The sequence below is a fragment of the Leucoraja erinacea genome, chromosome 19 (genome assembly GCF_028641065.1).
Source record: "Leucoraja erinacea ecotype New England chromosome 19, Leri_hhj_1, whole genome shotgun sequence".
Classification (NCBI taxonomy): Eukaryota; Metazoa; Chordata; class Chondrichthyes; order Rajiformes; family Rajidae; genus Leucoraja; species Leucoraja erinaceus.
The window spans coordinates 35,745,884-35,761,924 of NC_073395.1; the positions used below are offsets into that span (position 1 = coordinate 35,745,884).

General features: G+C 45.6%; 1 protein-coding gene across 2 annotated transcripts in view; it reads right to left on the reverse strand.

Moving 5' to 3' along the window:
* Positions 1-16,041, reverse strand: part of cped1 (cadherin-like and PC-esterase domain containing 1) — a 231,306-nt gene that overhangs the window by 189,676 nt on the left and 25,589 nt on the right. For both annotated transcript variants that reach the window (XM_055650835.1, XM_055650836.1), the window contains exon 2: positions 13,928-14,111. In XM_055650835.1, coding sequence (XP_055506810.1) covers positions 13,928-14,111 — 184 coding nt within the window. The remainder of the gene's footprint in view (positions 1-13,927; positions 14,112-16,041) is intronic.

The window sequence follows — 16,041 nt, forward strand, 5'->3', positions numbered from 1 at the left end:
TGCACAGAAACCAATTAAGATCATAAAAGTGGATGGCTGCCTTGGTATTGTGTGGGGTTACCTCGAGTAACAGTTCTTTGGACACAGTGCAATCATGAGATACAATTTTTGTCCCCCATTTTAGTGGTTTCAGCAAACATTGTTATCCGGAAGTGGGGGAGGGGGAACACATTCCACATGCACACGATTCAATTCTATTTTGAACAATTTGTAAACCAATCTGATCTTCGATCTTAAACAGTAAGAATTCCACATTGTGATTTCCCTTTTTATGGTGTTGAATCTATACAAAACAGCATTACAATCAATTCTGCTTACTATTCCTCCACATATTTTTAAGTTCTGCTTTATATCCAAGGAACAAGGTCTTATTCGAGGTTCACAAATAAAAAAAACAGCTTCCAACATAACGATAAACATATGCAGCCCAGATGTGTACTCTCAACACTAAGATTTCCATTGCGAAGTCTTAGCTGTTATTAAACCATAAGAAAATCAACTGGCCAAATAGAAAAACTTGAACTGGGTGGCTAACCCTAGAAATAGAGTTAATAGTTTAAATTGTTGAAATAAAAAAAAAAAAAAAATCTACAAGCTACAACAGGATAAAAGACTATATCCCACACTCCCAATCCCTCTGTCTCTGCCGCATCTGCTCCCAAGATGAGATGTTCCATACAAGGACATCCAACGGGAAGAAGCCGGGGACTCAGGTGTCGACTCACCTCACCGTCGCGGAGCTGGCCGAGTCCGGAGCGGGTGGAGCGGTGGAGGAGCGTTGCCGCTGCTGCTGCTGCTGCTGCTGCTGCCGATGCTGCTGCTGAGTCGGAGGCTGCTGCTGCGGGTCTGCGGACGGCGGCACCGGGAGCCCACGGATCCCTGGAGGGAGACCGCTTTTCGGGGCTCCTGCAACGGCGAATTCTCCCGCCCGAGTTGCGGGGTTGAAGAGCTCCTGGAGCGGGGCCTGACACCACTGCCCCGCGCGGCTGGAACGGCCGCAGGACTTTGCGAGCGCACGCCGGGGGCTCCAACACCAAGACCCGGTGTGCGACCTCGCACCACCCGGCGTGGCTTTAATGGCCGCGGGACAATCGCCATCGCCAGCCGGGGGCTTTGACTTTGACTCTGACATCGGGGGGGAGAGAGTGCAGTGGAGAGATAAGTTTATTTGGCCTTCCATCACAGCTATGTGATGGATGTTTATGTAAAAAATGTAATTATGTTGTGTCTGGGGTCTATTTGTGTGTATTGTATGGCTGCAGAAACGGCATTTCGTTTGGACCTCTAGGGGTCCAAATGACAATTAAATTGACTCTGACTCTGATGTTCCCGTCCTTTAGGGAATGGGGATTCCCCCCTTCTATCATAGATGAGGCCATCATACGTGTCTCCTCTGTATCCCATAGTTCCACTCTTGCTCCGCCTCCCCCCCCAGTTGTAACGGGAACAGAGTCCCCCCAGTCCTCACCTTCACCCCATCAGCCGCCACATACAACACATCATCCTCCGACATTTTCACCACCTCCAACGGGATCCCGCCACTAGTCCCATCTTCCCATCTCCACCCCTTTCCGCTTTCCACAGAGACCAGTCCCTGCGCAACTCCCTGGTTCACCCAAACCATCGCTTGCCCAGGAACTTTCCCCTGCAACCGCAGAAGAAGTAACATCTGTCCTTATACCTCCTTGCTCAACTTCATCCAGGGACCCCAACATCCATTCAGCTGCAGCAAGCAACTCCTCCATTCCTTCTCCCCCACCCTTCTCCCCTCACTAGTTGTCCTTCCAGTTCCACTGTTCACATCCTTGTATCCCTGTTGTTAGCACATCTTCCCCAGCCAGTATGGCCCATTATGGATTGCACCCTTCCTGAGGTCATCTGTGGCATTCCCCGTTCTGTTCTGGCCTTCTCTATCTTTCAGTCTGAAGAAGGGTTCCGACCTGAAATGTCACCTATTCCGTCTCTCCAGAGATGCTGCCTGACCTGCTCAGTTACTCCAGCATTTTGTGTCTATCTTCAGAATAATTACGCAGAATTAGAAAGGAAGGAGTAATAAGTTCATAAAGTGATAGGAGCAGAATTAGGCCATTCAACCCATCATGTCCACTCCACCATTCAATCATGGCCGATTTATCTCTCCTTCCTAACCCCATTCTCCTGCCTTCTGCCCATAGCCTCAGACACCCATACTAATCAAGAATCTATCTATCTCTGCCTTAAGAATTTCCATTGACTTGGCCTCTACAGCCTTCTGTAAACTGGCCATTGCTTCCCCATTCACCTTAGACTCTTTAGACATTATATTTACCTTTGGTAATGAAGCTCCTCCCATTAATAATTTAACTGGAAACATCTGCATGGATACAGGTGTGATTCCTCATCTTGTTCTGCATTGTGAACCATTAATTTTTCAAATCTATGGAAGAAATTTTCATCTCAAAATCTACAATCATTTAGCTCCCAGATTGGATTGGAGATATAGAGTTGTAGAGCAATACAGCATGGAAACAAGCCCTTCGGCCCAACTCATCCATGTTGACCAAATTGCCTAACCTACTTGCCCGTGACTGGTCCATATCATGAAAAATACATCCATGTATCTGTCCTTGTGTCTTTTAAATGTTTCATTGTTTCCACTTCCTCTGGCAGCTCGTTCCACGTATGCACCATCCTCTATGTGAAAAAGTTGAACTTCAGATCTCTTTTAAATCTTTCCCCTCTCAACTTAAACCTATGTCCTCCAGCTTTAGTCTCTCCTGCCCTGGGGAATAGACTGTGGCCACGCCGCTCATGATTCTATAAACTTCTTTAAGGTCATCATTTAGCCTCCTGCGCTTCAGGGAGAAGAGTCCCAGTCTATCCCATGCCCCTCCTTATAACAGACACATTTCACATAGCTTCCTCTGTTAGCCACTTCCCCTTTCTAGTCAAACCTCAGTTGCAGGCTGCATGATATTTTCTGGATCATTTGAAAATATTTACATTTCATAAAACAACTGCGTATTTGCTGCTGAAATATGTTTTAACTAGCATTCACTTTCTACACTAGTTCATTGCTTAAAGCTGAAAAGAAAAACCATGACATTTTGAACATAGTTTATAGTCCTGTGAATACAAAGGCATTCTGTCGTCAGACTGTCTGAATCTTTACCCACACTTCCTTTTATCTTCTGGGTGCAATATTAAAATGCAAGTGTTTGCTTACTTAGCAGGGTAACAAAACTATTTTTTAAGTCATGGTATTTGAGTATTTATAGATTTATATGTTGCTTCAACCGCTGTGGGGAATCTAGCCTGCAGCCAATAAACATTTCTGAACTTTGCAGATGGGCTGGGTGCTGTAAGAAAATGTGGCCTCTGGGATAGATGTAACCACAGCAACGGATTCAAAATAAAATATGTAATGTGAAAGATATTATTCATTATGCCAACACAAACTTCAAGTGCAGAGAGTGCAATGCACAAAACACACATTATTCTCTGAGATACACCAGGGCAAGCACAATCAACAATATTTTTGACCATTTATAGCAAAAAGCATAGAAAAAGACAGAAGTGGAAAATAATTCAGCTCATCATGCCGCTTATCATTGCCTGCAGCTTACTGCAACTAACGCGTCTAATTCAATATCCCATCGTTTCACATGACCACAGACATTTTCCACTTTTAAGTTGGGTTTCGAGTATTCCTCTCATTTTCTCTTGACTACTTTGATCGATTCTATTTGAACTACCACATGGTAAGACATTTTGTACTTTGAACGCTCTTCAGAAAGCAGATGGTTAAACATTGAGAGCATAAAGGTAGAACAGCAAGACCACACTTCTGAAAGGGTTCAGCTATGAACTGATACACACTTTGGAGCATCAATGCTATAAAACCTGATCAAGTAAATGCAATGCCACAGATCAGTACCTTGTTTGGGGGCTGGTGAAATAGCAGTTTTCAGGCCTCTCCAAGTACACTTGCATAAGAGTGCATTTAATAAGCATGATTAACACATATAGTCAATCACCACTACGTGACTATGTAGAAACTTTAACATTGACAATCATCCCAGCATGCTTGAGATAAAGGTCACAATAAATATATTCTTAACTGCGCAGAATCACCGTAACATTTGCAGCGATTGTAATGCGTGATTACAGATCCACTTCTGGGACCAACACGCAGACAGTTGCCTTGCTTTGGCGCCATCGTGTTTCTCAACTTGAATCCTTCCCTTCCATTTGTCAGGGGTTATGGGGAGAAGCAGGAGAATGGAGTTGAGAGGGAAAGATAGATCAGCCAGGATCGAATGGTGGAGTAGACTCGATGGGCTGAATGGCCTAATTCTGCTCCTATCACGTGTGAACTTATGAGAATAATATTTGATTTGCAAATGCATATCATGTCCACATTGTCGGAAGCTCATCCAGATGTTGAATTTCCTTCCAGATCAAAAATGCTCCTTGAAAATGGTGCTGCAGATCAAACTAGCAACATAAGCCAATTCCATGTTGCAATTTTGAAAGGATGACAGGTAGGCGAGTATATTCTAATGAACATGTCTTTTCCATTTCTTGAAGGTTTTACCAAATGGACCATAGGATATAGAAGAGTACAGCACAAGACCTGCAATCACCCATACGCTAGTTTTATCCTACATACTAAGGACCATTTACAGAAGCCAATTAACCTACAAATCTGCACGTCTTTGGCGTGTGGAAAGAAACTGGAGCACCTGGGGGGAAACCATACGGTCACAGGGAGAACGTAGAAACTCCGTACAGACACCACCTGTAGTCAGGATCGAACACGGGTCTCTGGCGCTGCAGCAACTCTAACACTGTGCCACTGTGCCGCCATAGTCTTCTATGTTCTAATACTTGATACATCGAAATAATTAAAAAGAAGTAAAATAGTCAGAGAAAAATTCTTATCTTTAACACAATGTAACTGTAGGTGAAATGTTTTAACGATAAAATAACTCATAAAATGAGTCTACAAAATGAGTTCTTGAGCAAAACTCGAAACATCCAATTGAGATGCCCGAATATGGATGCAATGTTAAAAGAAATAAACGTGCATCAGTTTTTTGAATAATTTCGGGTGAAAATTGATCTTTGGTCACTAAGAAATATGTACATAGGATTAGCTGCCAGGTGTATTTACTTTTCACAATGGACAATGGAGCTGAATTGCGAACACAATTGCTCAATCCTTCGTTTAACACGAACCGCCCAAAACAAATTTCTGCCCTTTGATTTGAATAGCATTTGCATCAAGGGCCATATTTATCATTGAATCAAATAGCATAATAGGAGATTATTCAAATCATTAAGTTCATGCTCGTTTTCCTGAAGAATAATCCAGTTGGCCACATTCACTATCCCCATAATCCTCTATTATTTTTCCTTCGAATATTTCTCCAACTTTTTGCGGCACGGTGGAGCAGGTGTAGAGTTGCTGCTGCACATTGCCAGAGACCCAGGTTCGATCCTAACTACGGGTGCTGTCTGTACAGAGTTTGTACGTTACCCTCGTGACCTGCATGGGTTTTCTCCAGGTGCTCAGGTTTCCTCCCACACTCCAAAGATGTGCATGTTGCTGGAAGAGTCTGTGTACCACGTGTACATGGAGTGCGTGAGGCTGCAGCCACTGTTTGAATATCTAAAGGGGCTGCTCCTTGCCTTCTGGCTGCATTTTTCACCCACCATCCTCATCTTTGGACACCCTGTGCGTAGGGGAGAGGGTAGGGCTGAAGATGTCCTGGTTGGGTTGCTCCTGGGCCTGGCCAAGCTGGCCATCCGCGAGTCACGGCGCCAGACGGTGGAGGGCTCTACCCGAGCCAGCTGCCTGCCCCTTTTCCGGGGTTACGTCCGTGCCCGGGTGGGATTAGAAAGGGAATACGCCCTGTCTACGGGCACCCTGAGGGAGTTCCGGGACCGCTGGGCTCCGCAGGGTGTTGAATGTATCCTCAATAAGGATTGTATCATAATTGTATAATAGTTTATTATGGATATATGTTTGTATTGTATTTATGGTGGTGGGTTCTGGCTTGTTTTATTGTAGTGTAAATATTATATTTTAATAATTGAATACATTTTTTGTAAAAAAAAAAAAAAAAAAAAAAGATGTGCATGTTTGTAGGTTAATTGGTTGCTATAAATTGTAAAGTGCCCCTAGTGTGTGTAGGATAGACAATAGACCATTGGTGCAGGAGTAGGCCATTCGGCCTTTCGAGCCAGCAACGCCATTCAATGTGATCATGGCTGATCATCCCCAATCAGTACCCCGTTCCTACCTTCTCCCCATATCCCCCGACTCCGCTATTTTCAAGCCCTATCAAGCTCTCTCTTGAAAGCATTCAGAGAACCAGCCCCAACCGCCCTCTGAGGCAGAGAATTCCATATACTCACAACTGTCTGTGTGAAAATGTTTTTCCTCATCTCCGTTCTAAATGGCTTACCACTTATACTTAAACTATGGCCCCTGTTTCTGGACTCCCCCAACATTGGGAACACATTTCCTGCCTCTAGCATGTCCAAACCTTTAATAATTTTATACGTTTCAATAAGATACCCTCTCATCCTTCTAAATTCCAGAGTATACAAGCTCAGCTGCTCCAATCTATCAACATATGATTGTCCCACCAATTAACCTTGTGAACCTACGCTGTCCCTCAATAGCAAGAATGGCCTTCCTCAAGTTTGGAGACAAAAACTGCACACAATACTCCAGATGTGGTGGCACAAATGCAGGCTCAGACACAGGGCAGATCAGTCTTCAGAGTTTAATCGGTCCAAGTCGGTACACAGGTAAGCAAAACAGAGGCAACAGTACAATCTAGGAGCAGGCAAAAAACAGAGGTCGAAAAAACAGGCAATGGTCAAGGTCGAGGTCACAAGATTTCTAGAGCTGGAACGAGGTGATACCAAGTAGCATACACAACGAACTGGCAATGAGAACTAAAACACAAAGGGCTTAAATACAGACTAGCAGGGGATAACGAGACACAGGTGAAACACATCAGGGCGGGGCCAATAATCACATGAGGGTAAACGACCTGACAGGAAATGGGACCTGAAACAAGAGGAGATGCGAGACACCAAAATAAAACAAGAATGCACACTCTAATACTAAAAAACAATAAGAAACAGAAACTAGATCAAACCCGAGACCCGACAGTACCCCCCCCCCCTCCACGGCCGGCTCCCGACGGCCCAGGATCTTCAGGATGTTGGCGCCGATATTCCCTGATAAGTTCCGGGTCGCATATGTTGCGAGCCGGCACCCAAGACCGCTCCTCAGGTCCATAACCCTCCCAATCCACGAGATACTGACAACCACGACCACGCCGGCGCATACCCAGCAACCGGCTGACCGTAAACACCGGACCCCCATCAAGGAACCGGGGGGGCGGAGGGGGTATGGAGGCAGGGACCAGAGGACTTTCCTTAAATGGCTTTAGTCGGGAGACATGGAAAGTAGGGTGGACCCTCATGGCACGGGGGAGTTTGAGACGAACCGCCACAGGATTGATGACCTTCGATATGGGGAAAGGACCAACAAAACGAGGAGCCAGCTTCCGGGATTCCACCCTCAGAGGTAAGTCTCGAGTGGAGAGCCACACCTTTTGGCCAGGCGAGTATACCGGAGCCGGCGTTCTTCCACGATCAGCCATCCTCTTGTAACGCGCAGAACTGCGCAACAGCATCTGACGAGCCCCATTCCAAACCTTGCGACAGCGACGGATGAGAGCCTGAGCGGAGGGCACACTGGACTCCTTCTCCACAGCAGGGAACAATGGCGGTTGATAACCATAGGCACACTGGAATGGAGAGAGACCAGAGGAGGAGCAAGGAAGTGTGTTGTGTGCATACTCCACCCAAATAAGGTGTTTGCTCCAAGTTGAAGGGTTCTGTGCCACCAAGCACCGTAGTCCTGTCTCCAATTCCTGGTTAAGGCGTTCAGTCTGTCCATTGGATTCCGGGTGATAACCAGATGTAAGGCTGACCGTGGCGTCCAACAGAGAACAAAACTCCTTCCAAAACCTGGACACGAACTGAGGCCCCCGGTCAGACACAATGTCTCTGGGAAATCCATGAATACGAAAAACATGAGACAGCATGACCTCTGCCGTTTTCTTGGCGGAGGGAAGCTTGTGCAACGGAATGAAATGGACCATCTTAGAAAATCTGTCCACCACAGTCATGACTGAGGTGTTACCTTCAGAAGAGGGCAAGCCCGTGACAAAGTCCATGGAGATGTCTGACCAGGGGCGTGAGGGGACAGGCAGCGGATTCAGGAGGCCAAAGGCGGCCCGACGTGAGGTCTTGTTCCGAGCACAAATACTGCAGGCGGCGACGTACTCCTTAATCCCCCTCTCCATGGAAGGCCACCAAAACCTTTGTTTGGCCACAAACAGGGTTCGGCGGACACCGGGATGACAGGAGATCCGAGACGTATGAGCCCAGTGAATCACCTGTGAACGAAGAGACTCGGGAACAAACAGACGATTAGAAGGACACCCTAGCGGAGACTGAACACCAGCAGTTGCCTCGGAAACTCTCTTCTCAATCTCCCAAGTAACTGCCCCAACAAAACAGGAAGCAGGCAGAATGGGAGTTGAAACCTTAGGGGACGGGTCAGGATCAAACTGTCTGGAGAGAGCATCAGGTTTGCCATTCTTGGCACCAGGGCGGTAAGACAGTACAAAATCAAATCGATTAAAGAAGAGAGCCCACCTTGCTTGGCGCGAGTTGAGGCGTTTGGCTGACTTGATGTATTCCAGGTTCTTGTGGTCTGTCCAAACTAGAAACGGCTGCTCTGTGCCCTCCAACCAGTGTCTCCATTCCTCCAAGGCTGTTTTAACCGCTAACAGTTCACGGTTACCCACATCGTAATTTCTCTCAGCAGGAGAAAGTTTCTTTGAGAGGAAAGCGCAGGGATGTAATCGACCATCTGTGGAGGATTTCTGGGAGAGTACGGCCCCGATGCCCACACCCGAGGCGTCCACCTCAACCACGAACTGGAGTGATGGGTCAGGGTGAACCAGGATGGGGGCTGAGGAGAAGCTCCTCTTGAGTCTCATAAAAGCAGTTTCTGCTTGAGGGGACCAAGAGAAAGGCACGTGGGGCGAGGTAAGAGCATGGAGTGGTGCAGCAGTGACACTAAAGTTCCGGATAAACTTCCTATAAAAATTAGCAAACCCAAGGAACCCCTGAAGTCGCTTACGACTGGAGGGTGTAGGCCAGGTGGCCACAGCACTGACCTTGCTCGGGTCCATCTGTATACCAGCAGGTGATACAACATAACCAAGGAATTGAACAGTGTTAACATGAAATTCACATTTCTCAGCTTTCACAAACAGATCATTCAGGAGCAAACGTTCCAGCACCTGGTGTACATGCTGCACATGGGAAGTCTCGTCTGGAGAAAAGATCAAAATGTCATCAAGGTACACAAACACAAATCTGTTCAGCATGTCCCGTAATACATCATTAACCATTCCTTGAAAAACTGCTGGAGCATTAGTAAGACCAAACGGCATGACCAGATATTCATAATGACCACTGGGTGTGTTAAACGCAGTTTTCCATTCATCCCCCTCCCTTATCCTCACCAGATGATAAGCATTTCTAAGATCTAACTTGGTGAATACCTTAGCGTCTTTTAACAGTTCAAATGCAGAGGAGATAAGAGGAAGAGGGTATCTGTTTTTAACAGTAATGTCATTGAGTCCTCTGTAGTCAATGCAGGGCCGAAGTGTACCATCCTTCTTATCCACAAAGAAGAATCCAGCTCCTGCAGGTGAAGAGGAAGGTCTGATGATCCCAGCAGCAAGGGCGTCGTCAATGTATTTTTCCATGGCGAGCCGCTCAGGTGAAGACAAGGAGTAGAGATGACCCTTAGGAGGCGCTGTACCAGGCAGAAGGTCGATGCAGCAATCGTACGGTCTATGCGGCGGAAGAGATGTGGCCTTGGCCTTGTTGAACACCTCCTTTAGGTCTAAATAACATGAGGGAACCTTGGAGATATCTGGAAAATCCTCCTCCCTTGAACGGGGAGGCTGCTGGAGGGTGGTCCTGGAAGATCCCAGCAAACTGCTCCTTGATGGATCCTTCATAGACTCAGGAGAAGAATCATGCAGATAGATGAGTTTACAGTTATTCCCCCAAGAAATTACTTCCCCAGTACCCCAGTTCATGTGAGGATTATGGTAAGACAGCCAAGGGAGCCCCAAAACCAGAGGATGAAGAGGACAGTCGAGGAGATGAAAACTGATGGTCTCAAGGTGATTACCTGCCATGATGAGTTGAACAGGTTGAGTTCGGTGAGTTACCCTGTACAGTAGGCGCCCATCCAGTGCACTAGCCTCCAGAGGATTTTGAAGCTGTTCACGTTCCAGCTCCAATTCATCAGCCAAGCGAATGTCCATGAAGTTATCATCTGCCCCAGAATCAACCAAAGCCTGCAGGGAGTGCCACTGGGAATGCACCAACAATTGTACCGTCGACAATTGACGAGAGGAACGGCTCATAGGAGTGGTACAACTCACCAATGTCCTCTCTTTCATTGGTGAGCCTTGTCTTTTACTGAACAGCTGTTCAACAAATGTCCCAGTTCACCACAGTAAAAACACCTCCCCTCCCTTAGGCGGCGCTGCCGTTCCTCCGGGCTGAGTTTGGCTCGTCCCACCTGCATGGGCTCCTCCGAAGAGACAGGTGGCGCTGTAGGCTGACTGGACCGGCCGAGAGGGAACAAGTCCCGACCGGAAGGCGAAGGGCGACGCTGCCGCCACTGCTGGGAGGAGGAACGAACTGCTGCCGATCTCCTCTCTCGCTCTCTTTCTCTGAGCCTAGCGTCAATCTGGACAGCCAGGGAAATCATAGACTCGAAGTCGGAAGGCAGGGTTAGTGGAGCCAATTGATCTTTGATAGCTTCAGACAATCCATTGCGAAAAGCATCCAACAAAGCAGCCTCATTCCATCCACTCTTAGCAGCAACAGTTCGAAAGTCAATAGCAAAATCCATAACTGAGCGATTACCTTGTTTCATGGAGACCAGGTTCTGTGAAGCCTCTCGGCCAGGATTGGAGTGATCAAACGTGCGGGACAGAGCTTCCATGAACAGGACCGACGTCTGGCAAACAGGAGAATTCCGAGACCACTCCGCCGTGGCCCAAGCCTCCGCCCTACCCGACAGGTGCGTGATGATAAAGGCTACCCTTGAGCGTTCTGATGGAAAGGAAGCCGCTTGAAGTTCGAAATGCAGTCCACACTGAATCAAAAAAGGTCTACACTTCTCCGATTCCCCTAAAAAGTGTTCCGGTCTTGCCAGGTGGACGAATGGAGATGCTGCAGCAGCCGTGGCCCTCGGAGCTCCTGGAGACCCAGACAAGGAAACAGACTCGGCAGGCACGGGAGCCGCAGCAGGAAACAAAGAATTCAGCCGAGTAACCAGGTGTTCAAACCGAGAACTTAAAGTGTTCACCTGTGAACCGATGTCCGCCTGGAACCCCTGCTGACGCTCGCCGAGGTCCCGGAACCCGGCGACGATCGAAGTGAGTTGACCCTCATAATGCGAGATGCGCTCCTCTTGCTTCTGGAGCGCTGCACGAAAAGGATCAGAGCCCGCTGAGTCCATTGTTGGCCAGTTCGTAATATCAGAACTGAACAAGGAGGAGGACACAAATGCAGGCTCAGACACAGGGCAGATCAGTCTTCAGAGTTTAATCGGTCCAAGTCGGTACACAGGTAAGCAAAACAGAGGCAACAGTACAATCTAGGAGCAGGCAAAAAACAGAGGTCGAAAAACAGGCAATGGTCGAGGTCACAAGATTTCTAGAGCTGGAACGAGGTGATACCAAGTAGCATACACGACGAACTGGCAATGAGAACTAAAACACAAAGGGCTTAAATACAGACTAGCAGGGGATAACGAGACACAGGTGAACCACATCAGGGCGGGGCCAATAATCACATGAGGGTAAACGACCTGACAGGAAATGGGACCTGAAACAAGAGGAGATGCGAGACACCAAAATAAAACAAGAATGCACACTCTAATACTAAAAAATAATAAGAAACAGAAACTAGATCAAACCCGAGACCTGACATGCAGTCTCAGCACCGAGCCTTGCAGTACCCCATTAGTCACTGCCTACCAGTCTGAAAGGGACCCATTAATTCCTACCCTTTGTTTCCTGTCTGCCAACCAATTTTCTATCCATGTCAGCACCCTACCCCCAATACCATGTTCTCTAATTTTTCCCACTAATCTCCCATGTGGGACCTTCTCAAATAGTGTAAGTGTGCGGTATGTAAGTGTGCGGAGATCTCTGGTTGACATGGACTCAGTGGGCCAAAGGGCCTGTTTCCGTGCTATATCTCTAAACTAAACTAAACTAAACCATATGAAAAGATGGCAATACCACAGTTGGAATCACAATAGTACTTGTAGTGGTGAGGCCCAATGATGAAGTTCAAGAAATGAGAATGTCAGAATGGTATTTGATTTGCAAACAAACTTGCTGTTGATTTGCAAGACCTTGTTGCTTTCCCCCCGCTACATATTAGGGCTTGTGAATCCGTGATGTTTGGTATGTTGCTCCTGTGTATCCCACAAATTCTGCAACTACCAAACACTGATGAAGGCGGTGGTGAGCATGGAGTCCTGATCAAATGTACGTTAACCCATGATGATAGTGAACTAGTTGGTGCAGCTGACCTCATTTTGATATGACAACTACCTTACCACATTCCTAACTTTGGTTTTGTGGGTGGTAGAGGGACTTAACGCGGTCAGGGTATTAAAGAATATCTAGCTCTTATACCCATGTTGATGATGGGATATGGTTTAGTTAAACACCCTGTCAAAGGCCATCTATTATAGCAATGGTTGGTGTCTCAGCATGGTAATACCGTACTGCGATGGAGGGTATTATGCATTTCGTTGCAAGGGGAAAGTCTTTTACTGAATCTTAGACTGTTCAAACATTACCCTACCACCTGGATCCTCACTGAGAATAGAATGAACTGCTTAATCATTGAAAGAATTACGTGGAACAGGAAGCTGAAGACCTGATAGAAAGGATAGTCAGCCAGGATTCCTGCTACTGTGCCAGAAACTAATTGGGCTGCAATCCTTCATGCAATTAGCTTCACTTCTCAATTCCAACCCTGCCCCAAGCATAGTAAACATGCGGAAACAGAATTAAAACTGGATGGATTTAGAGTTGCTGCCTTACAGTGGCAGAGACCCGGGTTCGATCCTGACTACGGGTGCTGTCTGATAGAGTTTTTAATGTTTTCACGGGGATCTCCGGTTTTCTCCCACACTCCAAAGATGTACAGGGTTGTAGATTAATTGGCTTGGCATCAATGTAAATTGCCCCTAGCGTGTGTAGAACTGGGGTTAGTGTGCAGGGATCACTGGTCTGTGCGGACTCGATGAGCTGAATGGCCTGTTTCAGCACTGTATCTCTAAACTAAACTAAACCTCACAGCAAAGAGAAAACAACTGTAAAAGCATCTTGATGTTATTTCTGTGGCTGCTGCAACATAAGACCTACAGTTCATTTCCTTTTTTGGTCATTCAAATGCTCAATTTCACAGATGCAAACTTCCAGTATTAAAAGTCTTCTGACTCCCTTTCCATGCACATGGTATTGCATCTGCAACAGTGAAAACTGTTAGGTTTCAGGAGTGTAAATATAGACCTTCCCTCTGACCGCTCAGTACAACTTCTGGGAGATGACTGCACGTGGAGTGGTATTGCTGTCAGAGCATATGGAGTTATGAACTTTGCTCCCTCCAGCTGGCTTCTGAGTCGTAGGGCACAAGACCTTTCAACGTTTAAAAATAGACTTCAGACAATCGTTGCAAGAGGCAGACTGAGAAATTGCAAAAAAACGCAGCAGTAAAATAACCATTTTCTTACCAATATCTTTATATGCTCCATTGTAGCTGGAACCTCCAACTTGTGGCGATAGGACAAGTTCATAATCGTATTGTGCAAAGATTTGCCGATATAATCGAAGGTCAGATGAACTAATGGAATTATATCCTCCTAGGACAACAGTTTTCTTGCGATTGCTGAAGGCATTAGATTTTGTGGGTTCATTCTGTGAAAAATGAAATAGTAATTCAGATTATTATTTTAGATTTTAGCCAAAAATCTCCAAACAATATTCTTCAAAATGATTCATTGTATGTTGTTTACAAAATACAATTTGAATATGAAACTACAGTTTAATGAGATTTTCATATTAAAATCTAAAATGAGCAATCTTGAAGATGTAGTTAACTGTCACCCTCTCTCCATAGAATGCAAACTAAAGATATAAAGTCTTACACCATTGTTATTTTCTTATCAATAGCAATAAAATTGATGAAGAAATCTCCACACAGAGGCCTATCTCCACAACTTTGACAGCAGTACCAGCCAATCTCCTTCTACTAACACTCTCCTCCGCCTTGCAGAGCTGGTCCTTACTCTTAACAACTTCTCCTTCAACTCCTCCCGCTTCCTCCAAATCCACTCGCATGGGCCCCAGGTCTGCCTGCTTCTTTAGCAGGGTACGTCGAACAATCCCTGTTCCAGGCATACACTGGCCCTATCACAAATTCTATCTCCGCAACCCCTCTGTGATTCCTCCTAGTCATCTCTGTGCATTGTCCATCAGGCAATTCCTGTACCCAGCAACAGTGCTTGCATTAAACTCTCTAAGCAACTAATCTCAATATAAACCAGATGTTTACAGGTAGGATGGAAAAAAACACCAGTTTTAGCTAATGTTAAAAACATTTTATAGATATCAAAAATATACAAAATGAAATTTAAAACATGAAATGTTAAAATAAGCTTTAACATCAGGTATAATGAAAAATAAAAAAATAATATGCCAATAATCTGACACATTCAGGTGTTTGGTACAAGACGAGCTGATCTTCCTGGATGTTATTCCCATCAATAACCCAACACACTTTTCATTCACATTTTGTTTAAGAGAATAGAATAGAATAGAATATAATAGAATGCCTTTTATTGTCATTCGAACAGACAAAGTTTGAACAAAATAAAACGTCACCCATTCCTTTTCTCCAGAGATGCTGCCTATCCCACTAACTTACTCCGGCATTTTGTGTCTATCTAAGACAGTGTGTTGTCTGACAGAGAAATGAGAAAACAACAGTTCATTAGGCACCCATTTTCTCCTTCCCAAGAAAAACTATTTCTGAACAAGAAAAATATAATTTTGGATGATTTGCCTCAATATTGTTCAGCTGTGTGGATGGCCACCTCACCCAACCCCCAAGGTCTAATAGGCATTTCTGGCATTTGGCTTCCCCATATCTTCAAACAAGGGACACCAGAACACAAGAATGTTGCTGGACTCGGCCATGAGCCCCACCAAGGTTTCACTGTCATTTAATATTGCCATGGCTCATCTCTGCTGGCCTTAGCTTCTCATCTATGCCATTTCCCCATACTCCTGTATTCATCAATCAACTAAATATGTGCCCACCTCCACTTTAAATACTTCTAACAATCCTGGTTCTATTCAGTTTAGATTGTGATTATAGTCATGGTATTTCTGTACAGTGAAAAGCTTGTGTTTGCATGCATGCTATCCAGTCAAAAAGACTAGACATGAATACAATCAAAGGGGGACATAAAATGCTGGAGAAACTCAGCGGGTGAGGCAGCATCTATGGAGAGAAGGAATTGGCGACGTTTCGGGTCGAGACCCTTCTTCAGATCTGAAGAAGGGTCTCGACCCGAAACATCGCCAAATCCTTCTCTCCATAGATGCTGCCTCACCCTCAAAGTTTCTCCAGCATTTTTTGTCTATCTTCGATTTTTCCAGCATCTGCAGTTCTTTCTTAAACATGAATACATTCAAGCCGTCCACAGGGCACAGATAAAGAGTGCAAAGATATAGCATTGTTATTTGATTAAAGATAGTTTACAGGTGTCCATTGAAGTGGATGGGATGTCAAAACCACAGTCTAGCTGATGAGAGGACCATTCAATTGCCTGATAACTGCTGG